Consider the following 15,649-nt stretch of genomic DNA (forward strand, 5'->3'; position numbering starts at 1 on the left):
CTTGCTTTGATAGGAGATATTATTAAGTGTTGTTTTTGATAAAACAAGCTCTTTTTCATCATTAAAATTTTTTTTTATCCATTTTATTGCATATGAATGATTGAACCCTTCTCTGTGGACACACTGTTTTAGATGTAGAGAGAGGACATTAAGAAACACAGATTTGGTATAATAATGAGAAAATTAAATTGAAGGTGATAATTGTGTTAAATACATTCAATTATTAATCCCTCATGACATTTAAAATTTCAAATATTTTTATTTTTAAACCTAATAGCAGTTACCCTTGCTGGACCTGTTTTGTCCCATGTCTCAAGAATGACTTTTAGTCAGTTCCAGGGACAAAGGTTTTTCAGACTTTAAGGTAAAGGGACAAAACGTTTTTTTTCCTTGTATTGTCACAATTCTATGTAGAGACATTGAGACAAATATTTGAAGAACTAAAGTCTAAGCGGTTTCATTTTACCGCGAAACAGGCTTGATGTAAAGGCGACTTTTTCACCAAAAATGAAGGAACGTTTTAGTTGTATAAAAATATAGCTGCAAACACTGCTTAGTGGCCAGTAGGCTACATTAAAGTTTTTTTTACATCAAATAGCATAAACAGGTCTCTTCTACACTTCGAGACAGCCTCACCGTTCCGGATTAAACGCTTTATATCGCCTCTCACTTGAGAGCAAAAACTACGGGATTTCTGACACTCATCAGCTAATTACAGCGACAGAAATGCGTCAATAACTCATTAATTGGACCCAGTGTTGCTGTTGGAGGAGCATCACCTGAGTGTGTCTGTCACACAGGTCGGTTAATTGATTTCGGCAAGCGGGGAGCAGGTGTGTGCACCACGCCATGTAATGTGCGGAACTAATCCGAACCGTCCGTTACGCAGTCTGCGGCAAACTGATAGACTTATAACAGGTACGTACTCACCTTTATCTAAATCTAACACCATATACCTTTATTTCTGAACAGTGTTGGAGGTAACTCATTACGCAAGTAACGTAATCAGATTACTTTTTCAAGTAACTAGTTAAGTAATTCATTACTTTTTAATTTACAAGAAAATATCTGAGTTACTTTTTTATGTTGAGAGAAATTGGCTGTAGTTCTAGACTAACTCTGAACAGGCATTACTTTTCTCACTCTTTCATTTTCACTTTTTCAACAATTTACAATTTATAAAGACACAAAATAAGACACAAACCTGCAATAATTAAATGTTAACACAAAAATCCTTGATGTATTTAATCCAATTTTATGAACTAGTGTCTTTGCCGTGACCTTCAATGATCCAATTCAACCATACTAATAAGCAACATTGACTAGATAAACATAACATTGGAGTTTTTTTGGAAGGAAGTGAAACTCTTGCATCTTATTCTTCATGCAATTCAGAATGGCAGTAAAGCTGCAAGGTTTGTTTGAGCTTTTTGAATTTACATTTTCTTCAGTCTTATTCATTTCACTTTTGGTGTGAAAGGGCCTATACCAAAATAGAAATGTTTATATTTCGAAACAAACAAACAAACAAGCAAGCTCAGGGGTGTATTCCAGAAAGCACGGTTAACTTACTTCAGCTAAACCCTGAACTTTCGGTTCATTAACCCCAAACCTTGCTTACTCTAGGTATGTGGTTCCAAAAAGGCGTCCGGGAGTAAGTTCATTCAATTCAGAGTATGTTCCTGGTTAAGACTCAAGACATTCTCAACAGAGCGACGAATCAACGAGTCACTATGGAAATGGACGCTAAGAAAAAGCACGCCATGCTGTTTCTTTTTTCTTCTTTTGTTCAATGGTCGTTTACATGCTTAGTGCATATCGCCAACTAATTGATGGGTGTGTAATCATTTTTATTTTTATTTTCCGTTTAATCTTTAATCCTTGAGAATATGAATTATATTATATTTGCTTGATGCTAATTATATATTAAGTCATATCAGATATGCATTTTGATTTTGAATTGAGACATTACAGAAAATGCCGATCCATGTGTGAGATGATAATATAAAACGTAATAAATAAATATATATAATATAATAAATTAAACATTACCTTGTCATAGTGTTTTATATTTTATACAGATAACTGTTATATATGCCAATAAAATAAATATAATAACCATATTAGAATATGCGCTGATAGCACTGAAGTGAACTAACCCTGGAACATAACCTGCTCCGGAGCAGGTTATCTTCAGAGAGCAAGTTACTATGGTTACTTGCATACCCTGAAAGTTACCTCCGATTTTGGAACCGAAAGCTGAGGTTATCCGCTCGCTTATCCTCAAACATACCTGGGTATGTCGCATAACCTGCTTTTTGGAATACCCCCCAGGTCAGATGAGAAAATGTAATGCAAAAGTAATGTAACGCATTACCTTCTATAAAAAGTAATGCAATTACTTTGTCCTGCAGAGTTTAGCTCCAACCCTAATTAAACACACCTGAACCAGCGAATCAAGCTCTTACTAGGTATACTTGAAACTTGCATGCAGGTGGTTTGAGGTAAATTGGAGCTAAACTCTGTGGGACACCGGCCCTCCAGGATCAAGATTGGTGACCCCTGTTGTAATGCATTACTTTTAATAGTAATAGTAAACTACTTTAATACTAATAGTAAAATGTTTTTTCTTGGTTTTGTAAACATTAAGGGGAACATTAGATTTTTATTATTGCAAAAATTATGGGAATGATTCTCTTTAAATAATTTTAGATGAACTTCCAACTAAAATGTTCCATAGACAACGTATAAATAATGTTTTTGTGCTAACATGTTAGGAACGTTACTGAAGACATTGAATGAATGTTCTATGAACGTTACTGGAAGAATGTTTGTTCATAACTGTGAGAGAACCTTGCCAGAACGTTACAGCTGAGAATGTTCCCTGTTAGCTGGGAATGGTTTAAGCAAAGCAAACATTTATCATTTCTGATTTCTTAAAAAACTCCTAAAAAGACCTAAAAATCTCATGGATGCATATGCTGTAACTGATTTTTTTTATAGATATCATTGTTTTGTTATAGCCTACATGTAGCTTGAGGTGGGAAAAATAATGTGTTCATGTTCATTTAAATTAAAATGTAAAATTATATAAGTAAAATCAACCTCATAATTTGCAGTTCTGGCAATGTGAAAGTACATTTATGATTACAAATTTTAATATTAGATATGATTAATTGCGATTACTTGCACAAATCTGGGCAATTAGTTCATCTTTTTATTTTATTTCTTTTTTTTTTTAATTGATGAAAAACACACTTTAGGTGTTGTTGGTGGTGATCTGTGCCAGAGGGAGTAATCGCCTCAGGTGTGTTATGTAAATGTTTCTGTCTGTTTGTAGTTTTACTGCAGCAAACCTGCTACATATACTTTTCCTTAGTGGCCTTTAAACATCTGCATACACAGGCACGCATGTCTGTGCAAAATATACACGCCGGCTTACACCCAACCAGACCCATTTTAATTAGGGACGTTAGAATGGAGACGACACATGAAAATGCTCTGTTGCCATGGTGACCAGCCAGAATGGAGAGGTGTAGTGAGGGGAATTTTCAGTGTGTCTGTGGGACAAACACACACACACACACACACATACATACATACATACATACACGTTCTCAAAAGCCTCGTTTCAGCCTGATCTGGTGACAGGTATCAAAGTCTGTGTGGGTTTCACTCTTCCTGCAGGATTACCCAGAACACACTGCTGCTCTGTTAGACTGACCCCATTCTGACTACAAACACCTCAAGAGCAGAAAGAACAACCTGAAACCTAAGAAATATTAATAGCTAAACTGGTTAGAGTTTCTCAAAAGCCTCGTGTCAGCCTGATCTGGTGACAGGTATCAAAGTCTGTGTGGGTTTCACTCTCCCTGCAGGATTACCCAGAACACACTGCTGCTCTGTTAGACTGACCCCATTCTGACTACAAACACCTCAAGAGCAGAAAGAACAACCTGAAACCTAAGAAATATTAATAGCTAAACTGGTTAGAGTCCCCAAATTGAGCGCTGCAGGAAACAGAACAGAATAGTTAACGTATTGAAAAATGACACATTTCAGAACGTTCAATCTGTAAAGAATCAAATAGCCAACTCAAACTTTCTGGAACGGCAAGGAACCACTGAAGAACCGTTTTTCCAAGCTGAATTGTGACACCATCTAGAGAAAGGGCAATGGAGCAGCTCCTTCCCACACACAGGTTTACCACCGTCCACCCCCTACTGTTCACACTGCATGACCTATTTCCTGTTTCAAACAATGGGCAGATGACCCAATCAGAAGGCACTGGAAACTGTTTGTGAGAATGTGTGTGTGGGAAGGTTCCCCTCCACCTCAAACACCATTAGGATGGTGAGGGTGAGGCGATACCGTTCATTTTTTCCGATACCGCACTGCCAAGTCTGCCATTTATGCTTAAAAAAATTATAATGCCATTGTGTATTAAATATATTGTTATCTATTTGCTTTTATTTAAATCATATATTAATATGTATTTATTTCTGTGCATAAATGTGTTGTTAAGATTGTTAAATTGTTAAGATTAAGACGTATATTGTTCAGATAAGGCTAGCTGTGGAACAAGCAATATTCAATTATATAAAATATATGAGACGAGACTGGTTAGCTTATAATTTAATTTATTAATTTAAACCTGGTTATTGTGTATTCTAAAGCCATTCTAATCTAATCCTTGCTTATTTCATTTAAATATGACTTACAAATATAGGGGAGAGCGGGACACAACATTTAACTTTCTCGGTTTGTGTAAATCCACATGGGGTTCAGAGTATCTCTCCTCTGAAATGTTGTTTTATAATTACAGTGTATACTTTCTTCTTACATGCCCATAGGTGGGGCATATTGTAACATCTGAGGAGCACATTGTAACATGACTATATGACAGCTTAAAATGTTATCTGATCTAAACTAAAATATTTTGTCAATAAAATAGAATTCTTATTTTTCAAATAAAATATTGTCAAATTTTGGAGTTTGACAATGAACACATTTAAACCAGGGCCCCATGCTTGGGACGGCCCTGATCGCAACACACAGCTATACAGCATAGTCCAAAACAATGTGGGCAAAATGATGAAGAAACACATTCAGAAAAACACAGAGATGAACACAACATTCCCCTCCCTCCACACACAGACAAAAAGGCGAGCCATAATGCTTTACATTTCTTGAAATAATTTCTGAACATTAAACATTGACTCTCAGTCTTTATTCACCTGTTTCTCATGGTTTCTCATTGAAATTCATGAAAGCAATGAATGTAAATTACATCATAGAATAGAATATTACACAATGCTTCCCATCTGCGCAGCTGGAATTTAAAACTGGTTAGTGCCTTCTGATAGCTAGTGAAGCACTGAAGAACTAGGCTACCTAAACTGCTAAAAACAGATTAGAGTATATATAATAGCAGGTTTGTCTCGTTTTAAATAAACACTAAAAACTGAGATGAAAAATTACTTCAGTCAGAAATGTACTTTTGACATGGTTAAATGTTCAGCAATATCAACAAAAGGTGGTTTGTTTTTTCTATGCAGTGTTTTGGCAACTAGTAAATAAGTTTAGGTTCTACCGTAAGTTTTGTTGCACGTGGTTTAAATATTTCCACACATAATTGCATGTTACGACTAACCCTACACCCTTACATCTAGTTAATTAAAACTGTTAAAACTATGTTATGCAAATGAATGGAGATTTTATGTGCAATTAAACTGCATAAACCTTAAATAGGCCTTTTTATGATAGTGATCTTTTAAGCGTTCTTAAAATCCTAGTTAAAGCTACACTAACTTTTAGCCCTCTAGTGGTTAAAAAAATGGCGTGCGTCGTGAGGATGAACATTGTTTCGGTTGTGCTTCGATATCGGTGTACGCATACGTAACATCTTATCTCAGCGGATGGACACATAAATAACAATTCCTTTGTTATACAACTGATACATCAAATGAGTTTTGCCGTTTTGAACGATCCAATACCAATTTTTCTCGTTCATTTTAATAACAAACTTTCAGCTTCACGCTACCCTTACGAAAAAGAAGTTTATTCAAGTGTGTTCTTAGTATGCTTCTTTTAAACTAAAAACAGGAAAGTATACTTTCAGTCTACTTTTTATGTACTTTTCTGACATGGGCTTTATGTACTTCTCAGAAGTATACTTAAAATGACATTTAAGTATACTTGACATATACTTATATATTTGAGCTATACTTGTGCTTCGAGAATCTGTGTTTTCATTGTTATACTGTAGGTATACTGTACACATCTTCTGTACAGAATGTCCAAAACACAAGCGAAGAAGAAACCGAAACAACAGATGCTTCCACGTGTAATCTAACACGATCATCAGACATAAAACAGCATCAAAACTGTGTAACGTTATGGAATAAAATGTCGACCAATGAAGAGGTAATAATGACTGTCAAGCTTTGGGGTGTTGATCGACTCCATCTAGGTTTTGTTTATCATTCTGAATCCAATTCATAGTCTTTTTTCAGCTTTTTGTTAAAAATGTTACGTATTTCTTTATTTTTTTTATTTATAAAACTTACCCACATTCGAGTGTTTAAAAAAAAGAATGCATGACGCTAGAATAAAATGTTTTTGTTTGCAAGCAGATACCCTGTTCTTTCTTTTGATGTTTTGTATGTTAAGATATTCATGTAACAAAATATATACAAATTAATACCTAAATAGGGACATAGTAGTATACTTCAAGTATGATGTACAGTTCATTTAAAGAAAACTTACGAGTATACTTGGTTGCAGTACAACTAAAAACATAGATGTAAACTAGTAGTGTACTCAAAGTTTACTTCTGTTATACTTAAAGTATACTTTTATATACTAGAAAGTGGGTCAATTTAGTCCCAAGGAGTACTGAAATAGTACACTTACAAGTATACTACTAGTAGACTGATATTTGTATACTTACTACATAAAGTATACTTAAATATACTTGAACTTTCCTTAAGTATACTTAATAAAATAAACTTGAAGTATACTACTTTTTGGTAAGGATACCCACAACCAGAGCTACTTTTGGATATGCACGGATGGATGACGTATGTATGCAAATCACCGCCAAATCCGTCCCGACAGCTCTAAAGTATAAATCATAATTATTCTTTTATCAAAGTGTCTTTAAGTAAAGACATGTTTTGGAAGATGGATTTTTGCACTCTTCCTTTAACATTTTATTTTTAATAAGAAAGATATCTAGTGTGGTTTTAATAGGCCTATATTATAAATCAATAGCCTAAATCACTGACAACAACAATGATAATGAAACGAAAGATAAATTGTAGAAACCACTTTTGTTGCACTGTTCTACTTTTATACTTAGGTATATAAGATTCATGATAAATGTTCATTTCTTCAGTTCTTTGTATCTCAAAGGAATGGTACTCCCAAAAATGAAAATTTGATTTAGTAGAATAATTCTCACCGTCATGATCTTCCAAACCCATATGTCTTTCTTCTGTATAACACAAAAGGAGATATTAGGAAGAATGACAGCCTCGCTCACTGCTTACTCTCATTGTATGGAAAAAAATGATGCTATGAAAGGCAATGAAGAATGAGGCTGTCAGTCCATAACATTCTGCCCAACATGTTTTATGTTCTATTGAAGAAAGAAAAGTAACGCAGGTTCGGAATAACATGAGGGTGAATGAATGACAAAATTGTCATTTCTAGGCAAACTACTCCTTTTGCATAATTAGATTTCCTTAATTTTCATGATGAATACATAACAACATCACTAGTCTCAAGATCAATCCCCAATCTGTTTTCTTTCATATCCCAGCACAAGTTTGTTAGAAAACACCATTTCATGTTCCTCACTCTTTATGTTTCTCCTTGACCCCTTTTCCAGTCTATACTCCAGTCATCTCTCTCTCTCTTTCGCTCTCTCTGTTCCATTAGTCTGACTGAGAGCCATGACTGAATGCTTTCTGACAGCCATAGCTGATAAATAAAGCAATTGACAGTCTGAATGCTTCCCTCAGGTGAGACTCAACACACACACACACGTCCAATCCATCCTTCACACTGTAATCTCACCATATGATTTAATTTCACCTTCTGTACTGCTGCACACACACCCCCACACACCTTGAGACATCTGCTTGATTTAAATAGTAATGATTTGCATAAACCACAACATTTCTGTTTGCGTGTGTTGCAGCTAATTAGGTTTGACCGCACTGATAGGTTGAGAACCCCATTTTGGCCATCATCGTGCCATGAAGGTTAGCAGCAGCCATGAAAAACACTCTCACATAGGTTACTGTATATCAGGGCGGTAAGGAAGCATCTTTGTTGTTCGACTTCCTCAAAGGAAGAGGGTGCAACCCCCTTAGTAGATGGAGAGACAGACCGAATATATACACATTCAAGTTGAACATAGCTGAGCAAGCACATAGTAGACTGTTTATTGTTAAGGCATTTGTTAAGAGTAGATTAAATGAGTATCAAATAAATATAGATTCAGTTGAGTTGGATTTCAGAAGAGACCTGGAAACTTCTGGACAGTAAAAGTGCACAGGGAAGTTGACAAATAGCTCGACAGCTCACCCTGCTGGCTGGTACAACACAGTGACCTTATGATACATGGTCAGAGTAACAAACTAGTCTTACGTTTGCTCTTAATATTGTATGTGTTCTTCTGCAAATTGCTTAACTTGACCTTCCATTTTCATTGTAATTGGATAACTCCAGAATGAGTTGCAACCCTTTTCTTAATTTGTTGATTACGTTTAAATAATTGTACTAATAAAAACTGCAAAAATGTATGTATTTCCATGATAATAAATTATATATGAATGATAGATGAGTTTGTTTCTTCATCAGGACAGATTTGGAGAAATTTAGCATTCCATCACTTGCTCACCAATGGATCCTCTGTAGTGAATGGGTGCCATCAGAATGAGAGTCCAAACATCTGATAAAAACATCACAATAATCCACAAGTAATCCACACCACTCCAGTCCATCAGTTAACATCTTGTGAAGTGAAAAGCTGTGTGTTTGTAAGAAACAAATCCACCATTAAGGCATTTTTAACTTTAAACATTGCTTCTGACCAAATAGTCCATAATCCAACATTTTTTACTTGTGAAAGGTGCTTGATCTGTGCATATTTCTCTCTCAATTCAGAAGAGACGGCAATTTTCACTGAAGGAAGCAATATTTTGGACCGAGGACTCATATTTTAGTTAGAAACAACAGGTTTAAGTTAAAATGTCTTGATGGATTGTTTCATACAAACACATAACTTTTCAATTCACAAGATGTTAATTGATGGACTGGAGTCGTGTGGATTATTGTGATGTTTTTATCCGCTGTTTGGAGTCCCATTCTGACGGCACCCATTCACTGCAGAGGATCCATTGCTGAGCATGTGATGTAATGCTACATTGCTCTAAATCTGTTCTGATGAACAAACAAACTCATCTACATATTGGAATACATATGCATACTGCAAAAATAGTATGCATAGTATGGTAGTATGCAATTGAGATTACAGCCACACTGTTAGTACCCATTCACACCATAAAAAAAGCTTCAACAAAACACTTATTAATATAATTAGCTTTATTATTTTTGTAGCTAATTTACAACAAGCATCTCACTGAAATAAAACATTTGTATAATCTGATACTGTCATTGGTAAATCTCTCTTTTAAGATAAATCATTTAAATATACTTTGCATCAGATGTATTTTCATAATTATTCTTTTTTTTTTTTTAAATAAAAGCAATATGTTCAATCTGTTCAGGATAATTAGAATAATATGTTATGGCAAATACAAATCGATAAAATACATTTGATTCTTTCAAATAAATAAATAAATTCAACTCATAATTCATTCTAGTAAGAGTGAAGTCATATATTTCTCTTGGTAATATATTGTGTGTGTTGTGTGTATGCGCACACATTTGTGCAGCTCATACAAACCGCAATATACACTATTATTTTTCATTTCTCGTGTGGCCAATAATATGATTTGGGAAATTTATTTATGGGCTATGTTTATAAAAGTATCAGTATGTGTAATGCGTGCAAGTTTAGTTTTTTTTTCTTTTGTTTTGTTTTTTTATTATTATTATTATTATTATTATTATTTAATTTCACAGTAAAGTTGACTTTTTAGTTTCAGTTTTCACATTTGATTGTGTGCAGCTCCACTTTGGAAACCACAGCAAAAGCATCTCAGTCTTAACACAAAACCCCGATGTAAACAAAGCAGTAAACAATTAAATAATTACATAAAATCTATAAATAAAAATAAAGGTAAGAAAAGAACTGTCACTGCACTCCAAACACATGTAAATATCGAAATTCAAACGCAAAAAGCCAAAAGAAAATAAGTGAAAGTAAACAAGATCGCTCTGTATTCCTCTGCTTTGTACCAGAAACCCTCTGTTGTGCATCACGTCTGATCAAATCTTCCCTTTAATAAGTGCAAATGTGTTTCACTTCATCTTCTTAGTACTCTCTTTTTTTTTGGCCCGACACAAACAGTGCCAGTTTTTTTCGATCACAATAGTCTCAATCAAAGTCTGTTTCCATAAATCCCCATAGTAATGCTCATGGCATTGATTTACAGGAAATCTCACTAAATCAAATGCAAACCTCTGGACCGCAATTCTGGACAAACCATCGTTTTCTTCCTTACTTTAGACCTTGAATATGATGCCCTCTGAGCTCAAAGCACCATATCGATTTTTACCGCATCACTGTCACGGCACAAAAGGTTAAAAAAGCCAATTTATCATTCTGCCATTCTCATGTTGACCAGGGTTGTAGTGGGCACTCTGTCAACCCTCACAGAATTATGGGTAAAACTGTTTACAAATGAGTGTTTCACTCTGAGAAGGGTAATTAGTTGGAGGCAGGCTTGGATTGTTAAACTTAGCTAGCTAAGCTGATTATTCTCTGGCATTACAGCCATTAATTTATCTCATTAAACATAATGAACCCACGATCGTATTCCAATAAAACTCTAGCATCATTAAGACCCGATCCTCTTCACTTCGGTGACGGCAGCATCATCGACTCACCAATTAACTGGTGGGATTATGTCCATTGACTGGCCATCGAGATGCATCAAAGTAGCCTCATTGGTCTGATTACAAGAGTTAATTATAATCGGATACACAGCATAAAAAAACTTTGTACAATACACCATTTTCCTGATAGTATTTGTGTGTGTGTGTGTGTGTGTGTGTGAGAGTTTAGGGATGGGCTGAATGAAAGGCCAGTAAGGCTACGTTCACATTGCAGCTGAATGGGGCAAAGGGGCAAACACACTGAATTCAACTCTGATCCAACTATGATTTTTTTTGGAGCCGTAAACGCCATGTGACTACTCCCTCTGGAGTCGCAGAAAAATGACTTGGCGTTGCAGATTTTTCAACCCCATCTTATGAGACAATATAACTATTTCACAAGGTGGAAATTTCATATGAATTCCTACGATGTAGATTGTACGAAAACGTACATTTAATTTTTTTAGAAAAAATTCCCCCCTAAACTTAACTGTCAGTAGGCTGATCGCGCAAAACTGAATGAATGGTTTGGTACAAATTCATACGAATTAGCCACCAATTCACCAAATTATTAAATAGTTACAAATTGCCATGAGATTGTGTTGTATTTTCAAACAGTGCCAGTTTTTTTCGATCACAATAGTCTCAATCAAAGTCTGTTTCCATAAATCCCCATAGTAATGCTCATGGCATTGATTTACAGGAAATCTCACTAAATCAAATGCAAACCTCTGGACCGCAATTCTGGACAAACCATCGTTTTCTTCCTTACTTTAGACCTTGAATATGATGCCCTCTGAGCTCAAAGCACCATATCGATTTTTACCGCATCACTGTCACGGCACAAAAGGTTAAAAAAGCCAATTTATCATTCTGCCATTCTCATGTTGACCAGGGTTGTAGTGGGCACTCTGTCAACCCTCACAGAATTATGGGTAAAACTGTTTACAAATGAGTGTTTCACTCTGAGAAGGGGAATTAGTTGGAGGCAGGCTTGGATTGTTAAACTTAGCTAGCTAAGCTGATTATTCTCTGGCATTACAGCCATTAATTTATCTCATTAAACATAATGAACCCACAATCGTATTCCAATAAAACTCTAGCATCATTAAGACCCGATCCTCTTCACTTCGGTGACGGCAGCATCATCGACTCACCAATTAACTGGTGGGATTATGTCCATTGACTGGCCATCGAGATGCATCAAAGTAGCCTCATTGGTCTGATTACAAGAGTTAATTATAATCGGATACACAGCATAAAAAAACTTTGTACAATACACAATTTTCCTGATAGTATTTGTGTGTGTGTGTGTGTGTGTGTGAGAGTTTAGGGATGGGCTGAATGAAAGGCCAGTAAGGCTACGTTCACATTGCAGCTGAATGGGGCAAACGAAAAATCACACTGAATTCAACTCTGATCCAACTATGATTTTTTTTGGAGCCGTAAACGCCATGTGACTACTCCCTCTGGAGTCGCAGAAAAATGACTTGGCGTTGCAGATTTTTCAACCCCATCTTATGAGACAATATAACTATTTCACAAGGTGGAAATTTCATATGAATTCCTACGATGTAGATTGTACGAAAACGTACATTTAATTTTTTTAGAAAAAATTCCCCCCTTCACTTCGGTGACGGCAGCATCATCGACTCACCAATTAACTGGTGGGATTATGTCCATTGACTGGCCATCGAGATGCATCAAAGTAGCCTCATTGGTCTGATTACAAGAGTTAATTATAATCGGATACACAGCATAAAAAAACTTTGTACAATACACCATTTTCCTGATAGTATTTGTGTGTGTGTGTGTGTGTGTGTGAGAGTTTAGGGATGGGCTGAATGAAAGGCCAGTAAGGCTACGTTCACATTGCAGCTGAATGGGGCAAACGAAAAATCACACTGAATTCAACTCTGATCCAACTATGATTTTTTTTGGAGCCGTAAACGCCATGTGACTACTCCCTCTGGAGTCGCAGAAAAATGACTTGGCGTTGCAGATTTTTCAACCCCATCTTATGAGACAATATAACTATTTCACAAGGTGGAAATTTCATATGAATTCCTACGATGTAGATTGTACGAAAACGTACATTTAATTTTTTTAGAAAAAATTCCCCCCTAAACTTAACTGTCAGTAGGCTGATCGCGCAAAACTGAATGAATGGTTTGGTACAAATTCATACGAATTAGCCACCAATTCACCAAATTATTAAATAGTTACAAATTGCCATGAGATTGTGTTGTATTTTCTGATGACACCACAAATACATACACCGTCCCAATGCCTTCACAAACAACTATCCTGAGCTTATATGAGAAAAGCATTCTCCAAAAAAAAAAAGTGCCACTAACAAAACACCTACTATTCTACAATGAAATATTTGAGATTTAAATAATTTTTTAAGTTGTACTATTTCATCAAAATAAGCTACTACTTGTCATTTGATGCTTGGTTTACCTTTGCTGTGAAAAAGACAGAGAACAGTGAAAACAAAGACTGACATGAAGGAAGGCAAGGTGTTAAATAAATAATTAAATATCCCAATATAATTACTGAATATATCATTTATAATCATTTTTACAAATTCATTTAAATCAATAATTTATATATAATGAATTGGATTGTGGTGTGAACGTAGCCACTCAGCACATGAGTGTGATCTAAACTGAAATCCTGTTTAAAAACCGGCGAAAGTATTACATTTGAAGCGGTTTGATAATTTACCGATGACTTCAAGATCTAAGCATGGCTAAAATTCGTTACATTATGAGAAGATTATGGAAGAGCCCGATATTGCACATTAAAGAGCAGCCTGGAGTCATTGTGTTTGAGAGCTGTGGCACTCAGGGAAATAATCCAACCGAGCAAATACATTTCAGCTCAAAGGAAAACATCAATCTGGCTGTTGCAAGAAGATCCAAATAGAAGAAGGCAAACATTACAAAGTCTATGTTGGCGTGTGTCTAAATGTGCATGTTTACATGTAAGCGCAAGAAAATCAAAGAAAACAGACCCCGGAATATCAAGCGTGTGGCTTTCTATGATGTGCAGAATGAAAGTCACAGTCTGCGTCTTCCCGTTTTCCTTCCTTATTATCCATTCAATGTGATGAACTAGCTGCAAACTGTTTAAGTGGAACATTCGAAGGACTGAGGCAAACGTTTTAGTTTCGCCAGCTCGGTACTTCCTGCATTTCAGAAAGCACTCGTCAAGCACTTCAAATTTATAAAAGGAATTAAACGCCCTTGATGCTGATAACTGTGGGTGAACATCAGTCTCTGAGTAGTCGTAATATCTTTGATATTGAAGATTTCAGCGCATTATTGATACTGATAAATATACTTTCATATTTCAGTTCAATTCTCCTTTAGTACTGTGAAACGAGCTCCTTTAATCAGAAATAGCTCTTGAACGTCTCATTCCAGTAAAAGCCAAGGCGGTCGCTCATCTCTCTCCACTTCCTGTCTTGTTCGGAGAGAGCGAGAGGGAATCTGACAATATACAAAATTTCTTTGTTGCATCCCAGTTCGTGAAAAACAGCTCACCAGTCCTGTCTGAAAGGACGTTATTTAGAGAGAAAGCCAGAAAGAAACAGAGAAGGACTGAGAGAAAGGAAGAGAAAGGAAGTTAAAAGCAGAAAAAGGAAGTTACAAAGCTAGGAAAAGGAGGAAAAGAGAGGCAGATGTGGTGTGGCCAGCTCCTGTGCTGTTCCACTCCATCATTTCCTGGTGTCTCTGTGACTTCTCTCCCTCGCTTTCACTCTCTCCATCTCTCCCTCTCTCTCTCTGTCTGTTTCTCGCGAGCTCTACGAGTCGGAGCTTCACAGTCCAGGGCAGGCAGGCCAAATGGTGACTGGGCGAGGTGGTTTGGCTCTGGGTGGACTCTCACAGACGCTCCCTCGTGGGAATCCAGATATAAGGCCCTGACTGCTCCTCGATCACAGTTTTCACCTTATGATAAACCTCCTCGAAGCTGTCGCCCTCTACGATCGCTGCGATACAGAAAGAGAATGGCAGGAATAAATCATTGCAGGATTTACTTGAATAAATTGTGCAAACAGATCAGCACATGTGTGATCTAAACTGAACTGAAATCCAATGGGCATGTAAAAACAGCGAAAGTATTATGTTTGAAGCGGTTTGATAATTTACCAATGACTTCGAGTGAATTCTTTCATTATGGGAAGATTATGGAAGACCCCGATAAGGCACATTAAAAATGTGCAATATCGATGTACCTTGAATGGACATCATTCTTGCAACACGAGCACAATTTTTGTGTAAAATTTAAAAGTTATGTGAAGCAGTTAAACATTGTTGTATGATTGCAACAGTCAGAAGAATTGCAAAAATTGTACCTACAACCACATTTAACTACAGCAGTACCCTTAAATTGACAACTTTGTACCATGTCTCCCCCTTAAAGATGCATATTAGTACCTTTCAGCAGTAATATGTATATTTAAGGAACTACTATGAACCTTTTCCGAGTAGATAAGGTACAGAGTTGTCCCTTTAAGGATACTATTGTACAATTTTGCACTTTTTTTAGAGTGTATGTAATAATTTAA

General features: G+C 36.0%; 2 protein-coding genes across 2 annotated transcripts in view; both read right to left on the reverse strand.

Moving 5' to 3' along the window:
• Positions 1-7,471, reverse strand: part of LOC107560321 (ephrin type-B receptor 4-like) — a 52,336-nt gene extending 44,865 nt beyond the window's left edge. Inside the window, exon 1 of the mRNA XM_016244465.1 lies at positions 7,466-7,471. Coding sequence (XP_016099951.1) covers positions 7,466-7,471 — 6 coding nt within the window. The remainder of the gene's footprint in view (positions 1-7,465) is intronic.
• Positions 7,472-13,666: 6,195 nt separating this feature from the next.
• The window catches only part of LOC107560322 (disks large homolog 4-like), a 45,786-nt gene continuing 43,803 nt past the window's right edge, over positions 13,667-15,649 (reverse strand). Inside the window, exon 16 of the mRNA XM_016244466.1 lies at positions 13,667-15,070. Within this exon, the coding sequence (XP_016099952.1) occupies positions 14,964-15,070 (107 nt within the window). The 3' untranslated portion in view covers positions 13,667-14,963. The remainder of the gene's footprint in view (positions 15,071-15,649) is intronic.

Source organism: Sinocyclocheilus grahami, unplaced genomic scaffold, assembly GCF_001515645.1.
Source record: "Sinocyclocheilus grahami isolate Dianchi unplaced genomic scaffold, SAMN03320097.WGS_v1.1 scaffold720.1, whole genome shotgun sequence".
Lineage (NCBI taxonomy): Eukaryota > Metazoa > Chordata > Actinopteri > Cypriniformes > Cyprinidae > Sinocyclocheilus > Sinocyclocheilus grahami.